At 42.3% G+C, this 12,684-nt stretch overlaps 1 protein-coding gene across 1 annotated transcript; it reads left to right on the top strand.

Moving 5' to 3' along the window:
• The first annotated feature begins 705 nt into the window (after positions 1-705).
• Positions 706-9,720, top strand: GTF3C6 (general transcription factor IIIC subunit 6). Its single transcript, XM_050894365.1, has 6 exons — positions 706-771; positions 2,027-2,107; positions 5,580-5,643; positions 6,219-6,263; positions 6,398-6,511; positions 9,041-9,720. The coding sequence occupies exons 1-6, from the start codon at positions 706-708 to the stop codon at positions 9,334-9,336; spliced, it is 666 nt and encodes a 221-aa protein (XP_050750322.1). The 3' UTR covers positions 9,337-9,720.
• Positions 9,721-12,684: the final 2,964 nt, after the last annotated feature.

Here is a 12,684-nt window from a genome sequence, read left to right as displayed (position 1 = left end):
ACTCCACTCTGGCAAAGTGCTGGGTCTGTGGAAAACCTCACAGTTGGTGGAAAGCTCAGGTCCAGGCGACGCGGCGCCGGCAGGAGGACAGCGGGGTACGGCACGTCTCGCAACGGACGGGCAGGCGGAGGGACACGAAGCCCGTTTGAAAAAGAGCTGCTCAGGCCCTGGAAGCCGCTTCCTGACGCAGCCGCCCCGCCCCCGCCTACCCCCCGGGGAGCCCTCCTCCCCCTGGGCCGCCACTCCTCCTCTCCCTTGCCGCTGCCTGTTCTCCTCCCGCTCCCATAGCCCTGCATCTTACCCCCGACACGCACACCGGCCTCGGGCTCCTCCCTAGCCGAGCTTCACCTTCTTCCCCAGGGCCCTGCGCGCCGCCGCGCACCTCGGCACCGCCACACTGCCCCCCCCACCCCCGCCCCCTGGGGACCGCTCCTCACGTCCCACCGCTTAACGGTCGCCGACGCGCGCGCCCCACTCCCGCCGCCTGCTGGGGGCAGCTGGCGCGAGCGGCAGGTCGCCGGCGTGGGCGGGGCCACCGTTGCCGTTGGCGCCGTTTGCAGCCGCCGCTGCAGGGAGGGGGGAGAAGCAGCGCGGGCGGGCGGGAGGCGGGGCCGGTCGCCCTCTAAGATGGCGGCGCCGGGCGCACGTGGTGCGCGCTGAGGTGGGGGGGGGGGGGGGGGGTAAAGCGGGGCATTCGCTGGCGACATGGCGGCGGCAGAGAGTACGGAGGAGGGCGAGAGGAAAGACGAAGCAGAGGAAGACAAGGTGGAGGTTGGTGAATGCCGGCATCGGGACGCGCTCGCCGGGCGTTCCCCTTCCTTGGAGCAGCGTTAGGGGAAGGGACGCGGCCCGGCCGGGCCGGCCCCCCTCGGGGCGTGTCCCCTCTGTGGACCCGGCCCGGCCCCCTCTGCCCCCCCGCCGGCGCTGAGCGGGCCGGGTCAGGCTGCCTGGCGGGTAGCAGCGGAGGGCTCTGCGCCCGCTCTCCTGTGGGCTGGCAGGGCCGAGCACCTGCCCCCGGGGCCCCAGTGAGGGAGGGGGTGGCTTTTCTCCTCTCACCGTACCTCTGCAAGGCCTTCCCCGCTTCCCGGGGGCCGGTGCCTGTGGTCCGTCGTCGTGCCGTTGCTTGGAGGAGGGCCGGCGGGGCAGGCCGGACGCGTGAGGAGAGCTGGGCGGGAGGGCCGCAATGGCCGCCCCCGGGCTGGCGGTGGGGTCGGGCACCGAGCGAGCGTGTTTCCCTGGGCCTGTCGGGTTTCTCTGCCCCCGCAGCCGTCGTGTCTCGAAAGCGGTATCGCTTTGGCTGTTCTACTTCAGGTTTTCTGGAAAACGGCGTTGTCAGAAAGCACTCTTCCAGTTTCAGTTGCTTCCTACCCCCATAACATCCGAAAACACGAACTAGTACTCTTCTGTGATTATGTATGTTCATGGATGCTGCTTAGATGGTGATTCTTGAAAACTCTTCTTTTCCCTGAATAGCAGATTTTTCAAGGTGGCTATTTTTTTGTTCGGTTTTTGCATTTTCCTCACCCAAAATTGTAAGGAATTGCAAACAGGAATTTATTTCAAAGCAATATGTTATAAAAAGTAACCATTTCAAGCAAGACATTGCCTAACCTCTCGCTATGGTGTCTTAGTGAGGTAGGTACTAAAGCTTTGGAAAAACGTATTTTGGAATATATAACTGGTCATTGTTACTATTCATAAATCACCCATATCAATCCTCATTTTTCAAGGGTGAAAAAAGAGCTCCCTTCCTAGCTAGGAAGAAAAGGGCAGGAAATTCAGGTGTGAAACAGGTGTCTGATGGCTTAGTGGGTCACTGCATTTTCCTGGGTATTGCAACATCTGTCTGCCATTTTCTCTAGGCAAGATGCAGAATAAGTCAGATTTGGGGTCTGTTTATTCTGAAGGTCTGGGTCTTTGTATGCTGTTCTTTTTGTTTTGGGTTGTTTTTGGGGGGGCTTTTTTTTTTTTTCCCCTGAGTTCAGATCTATCAATTACAGACGTACGTTATAAACTTGTCTTGTAGGAGCAACTGGTCATGGTGGAACTATCAGGAATTATTGATTCAGACTTCCTAGAAAAATGTGAAAACAAATGCAAGATTTTGGTGAGTGATTACAGCACAATAGGAAAGGGGTAAGTCAGTACGCATGTGAACAAGGGACTGAGGCTGTTTCTAAATTCCTTGAAGTCAATAACATTTAGATCAGATCTTTGATAGACAATTATGTGCACTGTCTTGGCCGTATTTGGCTGCATGTTGTGGGCTCTCTCTATTTCAGAAATGGCATATGGTCTTTGAATATAGTATTATGTAAATATAAGGAAATATTTTCAGAAGTATTTATAAGCTAGGACCATTATCCCCTCTGATTTCAAGCTCTAAGTTAATTTTTTTTTTAAATGATGTATTTTACACATTACAAAAAAAATATTAAGCACATTTCTTCAAATAACTTGAATACAGCTGACAGGTAAAGACAAAATCTTTCTGAATTGCACTGTATTTACAATGGGGTTTTTTTTCAGATACTGCCTGGCAAGTTCAAGTGTTGAAAATGTAAAGGATAACTGGGTGTTAAGCATTTGGTAAACAGTTTTGGATGTTGTTTGCTTCACTGTGAGTTTATTGTAAGAATCTGGCTTACCTGTCCTTTTCCTTCCGAGTTGTTTAATCACTTTGTCTGTATGGGAGTGTCGTGGTTTAACCCCAGTCAGCAGCCAAGCACCACGCAGCCACTCCCTCACTCCCCCCACCCCGCTCCCAGTGGGATGGGGAGGAGAATCGGGAAAGAAGGTAGAACTTGTGGGTTGAGATAAGAACAGTTTAATAACTAAAGTAAAATATAATACTAACAATAATAATAATAATAGTGATGAAATATAATAATAATAGTAATGAAAAGGAATATAACAAAAAAAGAAGAGGGGAAAAAAAAAACCAACCACCAACCCAGTGGTGCACAATGCAATTGCTCACCACCTGCTGACCGATGCCAGAGCCGCGATCCGCACCTCCCGGCCAACTCCCCTCTGTTTATATACTGGGAATGACGTTCCATGGTATGGTATATCCCTTTGGCTAGTTCAGGTCAGCTGTCCTGGCTATGCTCCCTCCCAGCTTCTTGCAGACCTGCTTGCTGGCAGAGCATGGGAAACTGAAAAGTCCTTGGCTTAAGATAAGCGCTACTTAGCAACAACTAAAACATCAGCATGTTATCAACATGATTCTCACACTAAATCCAAAACACAGCACTGTACCAGCTACTAAGAAGAGAGTTAATTCTGTCACAGCCGAAACCAGGACAGGGAGAAATTTTATTTGCCCTTCAAAACCTATGTGGACTATGAGAGCTGTATAGATAGTGCAAGTACTATTGATTTGCAAATACTTTCTGAAAGTAGACCTTTATTACAGACTGAAGAGATGGAAGAGAACATCTCAGAGTATACCACTGATCAAAATATATGTGAGGTGGTAAAGTCAATTCTGAAAATCTCAAATATGGAAATACAATCAAAATTTGTAAATTATCCATCACTGGATGGATATGCTTTTATAAGCAGATTTGCTTCCTGGATCTGGCCTAAGTCACTTGAAATGTGTTACACATGATTCATTACTGGTGGCTGAATGGCTGCATATTCTTCAATAGTGTTAATGGGATTCTTTTAAATTTTGTGCTTTGAGATTCTCTTGTGATGTTACTAGAAAAACTTTTAAGTATCTATGCTGTATCCTACTCGTATCCAAATCTACCTGTGCTCGCTCCACAGATTAAGCATTCGTTGAGATTTTTCATAATGGGCAACTGTTGCTAAAACTCCAATAAAAGATTCTGCTTTGTGTTACTCTGTTTAGCAAGTTTTCTGTGATGCTGGTCACATAAGGGGAAGTCAGTCTCCATTTTTGTATAGTCCAAAAAGGAATACAAATCAGCCAAAGGAACAAAGTTTTGAACACTAAAAACCTTAATGCTGTTGCCTAGTACTGATGTGTTAATTTTTTTATTAATTTCCTGTAGTAAAAAAAAAAAAACAACAAATATGTTCTACACGTTAGTTAATGCTATTGATGTTCTCAACTTATGCAGCAGAAAGAGATTCCCAGAGCTTAAATCTTGCTGATCTTAGATACTTCTGTTTTTCAAACGTTCAAGAGGAAAATTGCACGAATTCCTATTAACCTGTGTGATATTCTGTATTTTGCGCAATTTACTACATAGTGCCTCATCTTCAAAACTTTTAGCATGTGCTTATCTTCATGTCCTGTATAATGTTGATGTTCACGATGTACTATTAAAACACATTTTGCCTTAATTAGTGTATTCTGTTCAGGCATTAATTTTTATCAAAATACAGTTTATAGGTATCTCATATATTAAGAATAATGGGATCCTGGCCTGTGTATTTCAAAAAGCCCTGCTGTAGAGGAAGGGAATGAGCTGATAGAACTGCTGCCTTACTCTCCCACTCCTTGTTTAAAAAAATAAAATTAGATAACAATTTTCAACTCCCTCACAATGGAGACACACAGTAATCACAGAAGCTTCTATGACCCTGCAATTGCAGTTCTGGTGCTGGTGTAATGCTTTATGCCGAACTTCTTCACCTTGTGTATTTTCCGAAGACTTTTGAAAGTTATCCCACTTTATAGAACTTGTATTAATTGGAGCTTAGAAAATATACGTATTTGCATGAAAAAAGATGTTATTTTTATTTGCTAATTTAGAACAGAGGCTCAATTAATTTCCTAGAGGAAATAACCACTTTAATTTTATTTACTGTAACCTAAATAGACCATTGGCTGCAGTTTGATCTGAATTTCTTTGATCCTTTTTAACATACTAGGGCATTTTCTATACCAGTTCAGCATTGTTGGTTTTGTTGTGATTACTAGAACAGTATTATCTGGTATATTCTTTGTAGTTAATATACTTGAAGTAACATGTATGATGATAGACTGAAAAATTGTCATTGCATTTTTTTTTTTAACAGTACACTGATTCTACAGTAAGATTGGTTAAACCCTTTGTAACAGTTGTTATCACTGCTTAACTAAGCCTCCTACAAAAATGGAAAGAAAACTCCTTCTCCCCCCACCCCCAATGTTTAACATTGCAGAAGACCTCAGGGTCAACTGTAATAACTAAAATTACTTTTATTACGTTTTTTGAAAACTAATAAATATTAATTTAATTGCATGTCTTGCCATTCTTTCAGGAGTCTGTTAGCTTCTGTAAAATCATATCCTCTGCAGAACTCTCTTATCCACTTCCATAAATCCTGTTTTAAAGATGTACTTTTCTTCATATGAAGCTGACAGTTTGAGAAAGCTTTACAGTCTGGAATCCATTCCTTTTCTCTAATACCAAAAGAAACTTTATTTCACATTTACCATGTTATGGAATACTTATTTTACTGTTATTACCTTATGTTGGGTTTTTTTAGTATTTATCTTTTCAAGGAATTGATGTAATCTGGATTCTGCTATATCTGTCTTCTCTGATCTTACAGCAAGAAATTTGCCTGGGCTAATAGAGACCTGACATTGTGCAATTTTGTCCCTCTCTTTATAGGGAATAGAGACAGAGAGGCCCATTTTACAAGTGGACAGATATGTATTTGCAGGAGAATATGAAGGTAGGAAAAATGATGTGGATACAATATCTCCTTTTTCATGTGACCCAAAGAACTTTCTTAACATCAGTTAATTCCGCTGCGAATGGAGAACATGGTCCTGTGAGGTGCTGAAGTTCTGGGTGGTGTTTGTGTAACACCATATAGAGCAGCACCAGTCTGAGTTCACTGCTAAATTACCTGTGCATCCACGTTACTTCCTGGAAGGTATGCCTGGAAGCTGACTCCGGGGTGCACCAGCTGGTATTTCTGCAGGGAAAAATGTGAGACATAAAATGCCTTTAAGTGCTTGTTGTCTCCTGTATAAGCAGGACTGACATGTTGTGCAATCTGTAGTTCTCCCATTTGCCTTATGGTGACAACGTTGATCTGGAAGAAAATGATCTGGAATCCTCCCTTGTAGTGACTTTCAATGACCGTGATACTCCTGTCTGTTCCCAAGTTGACAGTGTGGTTACCAGTGCTGGGCCTTTGCGAGGGGCTTCAAGTCAGAACATTCCCAGAGCTGTGCCAGTGGGTGCAGTATCTACAGCTGATACAAATTAGTCTCTAAGACTTTCTCACTTTGTTTTCCATAGATACCTTGGGAACCTGTGTGGTTTTTGAAGAAAACACAGAGCATGGTAATTGTTGTGATTTGATGTCCTATTTGTTGTGGTAGCCTGGGAGGTTAAAAATATTTATCTTGTTTCAGTTGATAGTGGAATTCACTATAATGATTGGGTTTGGGGTGTTGTTTTTTCTCCTGTCTTCATAGTAGATGCAGAAGGCAACCAAAAAGTACAGCTGAAATACAAGTGCCACACAATGAAGAAGTTGAACATGACACGGACACTTTTGACAGAAAAGAAGGAAGGAGAGGAGAACGTTGGTTAGTGCCTCTGCTTTTATGCATAGGGACATGGATGGATTATGCTTAGGAGTGTCAGCCTTGATTAAGTGTTTGATTCAAGAGCATGCAGGATGTTAGAGGAACTTTCTTCTTTAGGCAACAAATATGTATATTTAAATACAAAAATACAAAACACACACACAAAAAAAAAGAGAGCGGGATTCCTTCTGACCAGTGCTGCCTCCAGAAGTGGCTAGTGGTAGATTCCTACAGAAGAGTGTAAGAGCAGGGCAAACATATGCTGATGTTCGCTGGTATGTTTTTCTGTCATCTAAAAGTTTTGGCACTAGTTCTGAAATCAGAAGTGCTGTTTAGTAGTTCTTCACTGATTTTTTTTTTTTAATTTTTTTTTTTACTTCCATCAATTTTTCTAATGACTTTTTGAGTCTCAGTAATTGTTGAAAATCTATAATATCCTTAGTAAGAAGTTCCATGTTGTATGTACTACAACTGAATTGTTCTTACTGAATTTACAGTGAACTGTAAATGAATTTAACTTACTTGCAAAGACACACCTAGCAGACCGTTCATATTGATTTTCATTCTGTAGGCAGAACTCAGTGCTCGTATGTTTGCTTTATTTCAGTGGTGTTTTTTGTAGGGAAGTCAGTGCTTTTACATAGTCAGATATTGAGTATCCTACTATTCATTGGCAGTATCCTATGGCTTTTAGTTGCTTTTTTTCACTCAAGTCAGTGTTACTGCTTCATATTTTAAGAATACGTAGCCATTTTACATTAAATATGGGCAGTCAGCTGGACATTGGTCATAGGAGGTATAACATGAAATGTCATCTAGAATCTAAGCAAACATCAGCATTCTTATCAACACCATGTACCATTTCTTCTCTCAATATAATTAAGTAGGTAATATTAAACAGAAACTATTATTTTTAAAGTACAACAGACTAGTGAATATGTTGCTTAATACAAAGGCTCATTTTGTTCTGGAGGAGCAATAATGATGATACCTGCTGAAAAACACTTTGTTTCTGTACCCTGACAGAAGTTTAATGTTGTGCATACAAAGTAACTACAACATTTTGTGAATTGGCAACACGTAGTGCCTAAAAATCTAAGTGGGAGGAGGGGAATCCCAGTTCTATTTGGAGTCTATTCCATACATGTTGTAAGAGCTTGAGATACTTGAGTTCAGGAGATGGCGCAAATTCTTACACTATCTCTGATGTCATTCCCTATCATATTGCCAGATGTTGTAAGAGTTAGGTGAACAAACATTTTATTCTCTTTATTGCATTTGTAAAGTATTTTCTCAGCATTTTGAATTATGTTTAGGTTATTTTAAGAGTCTAAGGGTGGTGTCTGACACCTAAATACAACAGGAACTGCCATGCTGGATCGGACCAAAGGTGTTTTAGACCTGTATTTTATTTCTGACTATGAACAGTAGTAAATGGGTATGTGGAAAGTAGGAGGAGGGGGACATATACACGAGTAATCCTTTCTTTTGGCTATCCTTTCGGTGTTCAGCAGGTCATGAATATCCTGACAAGAGTTTTCATCTGGACTACTATGTCTTTAGTCCATAAAGGCTCTGTCATCTTCACTTGCTTTTTGAACCTGTCTATATTTTTGACTTCTACCACTTCTTATGGCAGTTAGTTTTCAAATCGCATTTCTGTTGTATGGAAAAAGTATAACTTTACTGTGGGTTTTCTTGATTGTTTGTTTGCTTTTGTGGTTGTTACAAATGTATGATCTGGTGCTTCCAGTGAGTGAGTTACTTATCTCCTAATTCTGATAACAAAATCAGTCAATCCCTGCTTTTTTTCCCAGTACAGCCTTATAAACATCTACCCTCTCTGAGCTGTCTCCTCCAAGTAGAATTCTAGTCTCTGTCTTTTTTTGTTGCATTTTTTTGTGGTTTTTGTTGCTGCTGTTTGTTTGGTTTTAAAGTCTCTTCCCATGTAGAGCTAACTTTACTCTTGCCAATTCTTGTTTCTCATTTCTAGTTTTACAGTATGGGTTGAGCAGGACACAGTACTCGTGACACGGACATAGCATAGTTTTGTATCTTGACATTCCTGCTTTTCATTGCTGTCCTAATAATTTAATCTCCCTTGTGACTGCTCTTTAGGGATGGAGCTGGTGACATCAATGAACCATACAGAATGCCTCCAGTATCTGGATAAAAACCTGTAGCTGTATGTCTTGGATAAGTTGGTTTAGCCTATACCTGTTGTTGTTAATTTATCAACAATTAGGTTTCTCTTCATTTTTAAGCTGGTCTTTCTTTATCAAATGCCTTTCTGTTATTCATAGCCTTATTTTTCAAGGAAAATGGATGGTTTAAGCCCCATTGTGAGACTCGCCACAAAAATCAGTGTTGGTCCAAAGTCTTGAAAGACATCTTTCTATCCTAAGTGATTCTTTTACTTAAATGTTGGTCAGGCTCAGCCTTAATGACAGTGAACTTAAACTAAGAAAAAACTGCAGTTAACTCTTAATTCCTTTTGTCACTAATATGGATTTTCCTTCTGTGCATCAGGTGGAGTGGAGTGGTTACAGATCAAGGACAGAGATTTTTCCTACAGCAGGCCTAATACGATTTGCAGCTTTCTGCGTGAAAAAGAAGATTCTGAGGAGTCAGCTCAGGCCCAAGACAAATTGACTGAAGAGTCAGAGGGAGAGGTGAGTGGCGGAGGAAATTCTGACATTAATTGTGATCTGGAGAAGCAGCACAGCTTGGAAATAGATGCTTCTGTTCCTCTGCCTGACAGCCCTGTTTCTGGGGCAGAGAATTCTCCTTCTGGAAGTGTTGCCTTAGACGATGCCCCTCCATGATATCAGCTCCGACCTTTTCAGGATTTCTTCATGGAGTTAATGGGACAACTTTTAAATGCCAACTTCTATAGGCCATGACGTGACTTCCAATTTATCTGAGCAATTAATAGTGGAAAAATGGACATTGTGTTCTTGTGCATTGCTTTTATGTTTGGATTATAGTGGGGAGGGCTTAAGTGTTTTTCAAAAACGCTGATTGGAAATGTGTGTATCTCTACCTCAACATTGAAGAAGAGCTAATGGTTACATAATTAAAAAAACCCCTACCTTAGAAAAATGTTGATGTATTGTACAGTCTGGGACATTTTGTAAGAAGAAAAAAGAAAAAAAAATCGTTGTTTAAAATAAAGTAATGAATTTTTCAAGTATAGCTTCACCTTGTGTGTCATATTCAGCCGCATACTATGTCTGTTCTTGTATTGCAGTTATTGAAAGAAAAATTCAAGTGAGTGTGGCTTTTATTACGTGTTTGATTACTTATCAAATTGCTTAGTTTGGATTTTCTCTAGCGTCCTTTGTCCCCTTGACGGATCTTAGAAATCCTTCATGTGGGAAGGGACTTCAGGAGGTCTCTTGTCCAGTTTCCTACTTACAATAGGGTCAACACTGAATTCAGGCCAGATTGCTCAGGGCTTTGTCCAGTCAAGTCTTGAAAACCCCTGTGGACTAGTCAGCAACTGAAATCTAGGTCTTAATGAGGCATCTGTCACTCTTCCTTCCCCTGTTGTCTATATAACATAATGTATGTTATAGAGAAGGAAGTCTTTTTTTTTTTTCTTCTTTTCTTCCCAGTAACTTCTTGGCTCTGATCTTCTCCTCTGGCATTTTTCTGAAGGTTTTTATGCCTAAGATCCTGTACCCATGCATCAGTGGTTCCCAAACTGATCCATGTGACTGCATTGTGGCCCCTAGCTAGGCTGTGGGTTGATGCTACATCATTTATATTGTCACATAGTATTTCATATAAAAGTTGAGTATGCTGTGCATTCATGATAATGTTTTTAAAAGCACAGCATTTTTTTAAACATAAAACATTTGCTTCCTTCCTGCCTTTCTCTGCCTCCCTCAAAATAGTTTAACTGCAACAATGCTGTGATGATGGGAATGCCTAATTAATTCCAGCATTAAATTAGTAATGATCAGAGGAGAAGTTCACCCCCAGCATTGTTCACAGCACAGGATCAGTAAAGGTAAGTCATCAAAACAGTGCAACAGTTTCAAACCATCAATCCCACTGTTCCGTTTTTCTATGGAGAAGCAACTGGAATCATGGGGGAAGGGGAGGCAGAGAGAGGAAGGTGAGGAAGAAGAGGGAACACGTTCCGTACGCCTTCAGCCTGGGTACAGATCTTTCACATGGTAGTGTCTGCGCTTTAGGTTTCAGGGAGACCGCTCAGCCTTCCCTCTGGATTTAACTGCAATCATGGAAGTTTAAAAGCATTGTTCAAACTTGATTTGTATGGTGCTGATAGACGGAGGTTAATTATAACTGGAATAATGATCTTGGGAATATTATGAACTGATATAATGTACGTGCTTGCCCACAGTGGGGAGCATTTGCGGTGCTGGCCTGCGCTTGCTGACAGCTGAACCTCCTGCTAGAGAGACTGGGTGGGCTGCAGATAGAAAGCGCTCGCTATCGTCGCTCCTGCCGCTGAGAACAGAGAGGTGCTTCCAAGAGTTTACTCTCTTGTCAGCGTGCGAACGTAGCAACTCTCTCATGTTTTGTTAACCAATTGCTAAATCTGTCACTACGTACGTGTAAATTTTTTTATTATGTGCAAGGAGTATTCTAGCAGAATTAGTTTCTGACCTTTTTCAGCCTTTTCTTTCAGTAGTATACTAAAGATGTTTCTTTGTTCTATTTCATCTGGGAATCTTTTTTTTTTAACAGTCTGTATATCATAAACTATGAGTACCTTCATAATAATGTTTTTTAGATTTTAAATGTTATTGATAATGCTCAAACTTTTGTTTCTATTATTATTAGGCCTAACTTTTGCAACCATACTCACTCTTTACCTATCTTTCCCCCCTTCCTCCCAGAAAGCAGGTGCTATGAGTCCACTGCTGCTGATAGCAAATTCTTCATCTTTACTGATTTCGCCTAAAAAAGCCCAACAAGTTTGTTATTTCAAGTACAGTCCAAAATTGGTGGGCAGGGGGTGTGTGGAGTAAAAAGGGTATTGGGTAAGCGTGTTCGCTGGACGTAGGATTACTACTGTAATCCTCCTTGCCTGGTTATTATGTATTGTTTATGTCCCTGTGCCTAGACATGAGACCATCCCGGTAGTTCCTTGCCATGTCGGGTGTTAAGCACTTTTTGTTTGCAGATTGTGACAGTTACCAGTGTTTATGATGTTCAGCACCTAAAAAGAGATTTTTAAAAAAAAAAACAAAACAAAACCTTGGGGAAGATTCAGAGACGCCCAACTTCGAGAAGCAGAGTGCAGCACGTGAGGTGTTTAGTTTACAGGAAGGCTGGGAGGCGGGTATATTCCAGATTAGATGTAGGTAGGCAAGCAAAGATTTTTCTGCTTTAAGTATTTGGATTTTGCTGGGTGTTTTGGCTTTTTTGTACCTTCAGTTTTCAAGTTACAATCAAACATGAACTTGAGGAGCAAATGCAACAACCTGAACAAATTTGAACAACTCTGACCAACTGACTGAAGGCCTGCAGGCTTTGAAATAACTAGAAACTTTTTAGATTAAGAGTAGATACTGGCTTAAAAGTGATGCTACCACGTTAGGGATTCTAAGCAGAAATAAATCTTTGGCATTTGGTTTCTATTATGTATAAGGGCATGTTCCCCACTCACAATAGTTGCATCAGTCTTTAAGTAAATTTGGGGGGAAATGGGGCTTAAAATGGCATGCTTTAGCTGTACAACTTTAATGTGGTTCCCAGTGGACCAGGGATGAGAGGAGGGTAAGCAAAAAGGTGAGAAGCAAGTTGATCAGCCGCTGCTGCAGTTATGTACAGTTGCGTAACTGCATCATTATCTGTGTGTCTAATTAATTTGCACCTGCTACTTAGCGGGGAATGGTCATCCCAGTAGGGGAAAGCAGCACGTAACTCAAATACTGAAGGTGCAGGAGCACGGCAACGCCTACGGAAGGATTATTTTAAAAGCCAGAGGGGTGCGCAGCGCGGCCCGCACCTGACGCGCACCCCAGCAGCGCCGGGCTGGAAACGGAAAATGTCCTCACGGCTGGAGGCACCCCGGCGCGCACCCTGGGAGGAGGGGGGCGGGGCTGGCTCCGCGCATGCTCACTGCCCGAACCCGAGCGCTTTCTGACGCCCGCCTTCCCTCGGCGGATGTGACGTATCAGATGACGTTGCCTGAG

The sequence above is a fragment of the Gymnogyps californianus genome, chromosome 3 (genome assembly GCF_018139145.2).
Source record: "Gymnogyps californianus isolate 813 chromosome 3, ASM1813914v2, whole genome shotgun sequence".
Classification (NCBI taxonomy): Eukaryota; Metazoa; Chordata; class Aves; order Accipitriformes; family Cathartidae; genus Gymnogyps; species Gymnogyps californianus.
Note: the sequence above shows the minus strand (reverse complement) of the source record. Positions and strands in the feature narration are given on the sequence as shown.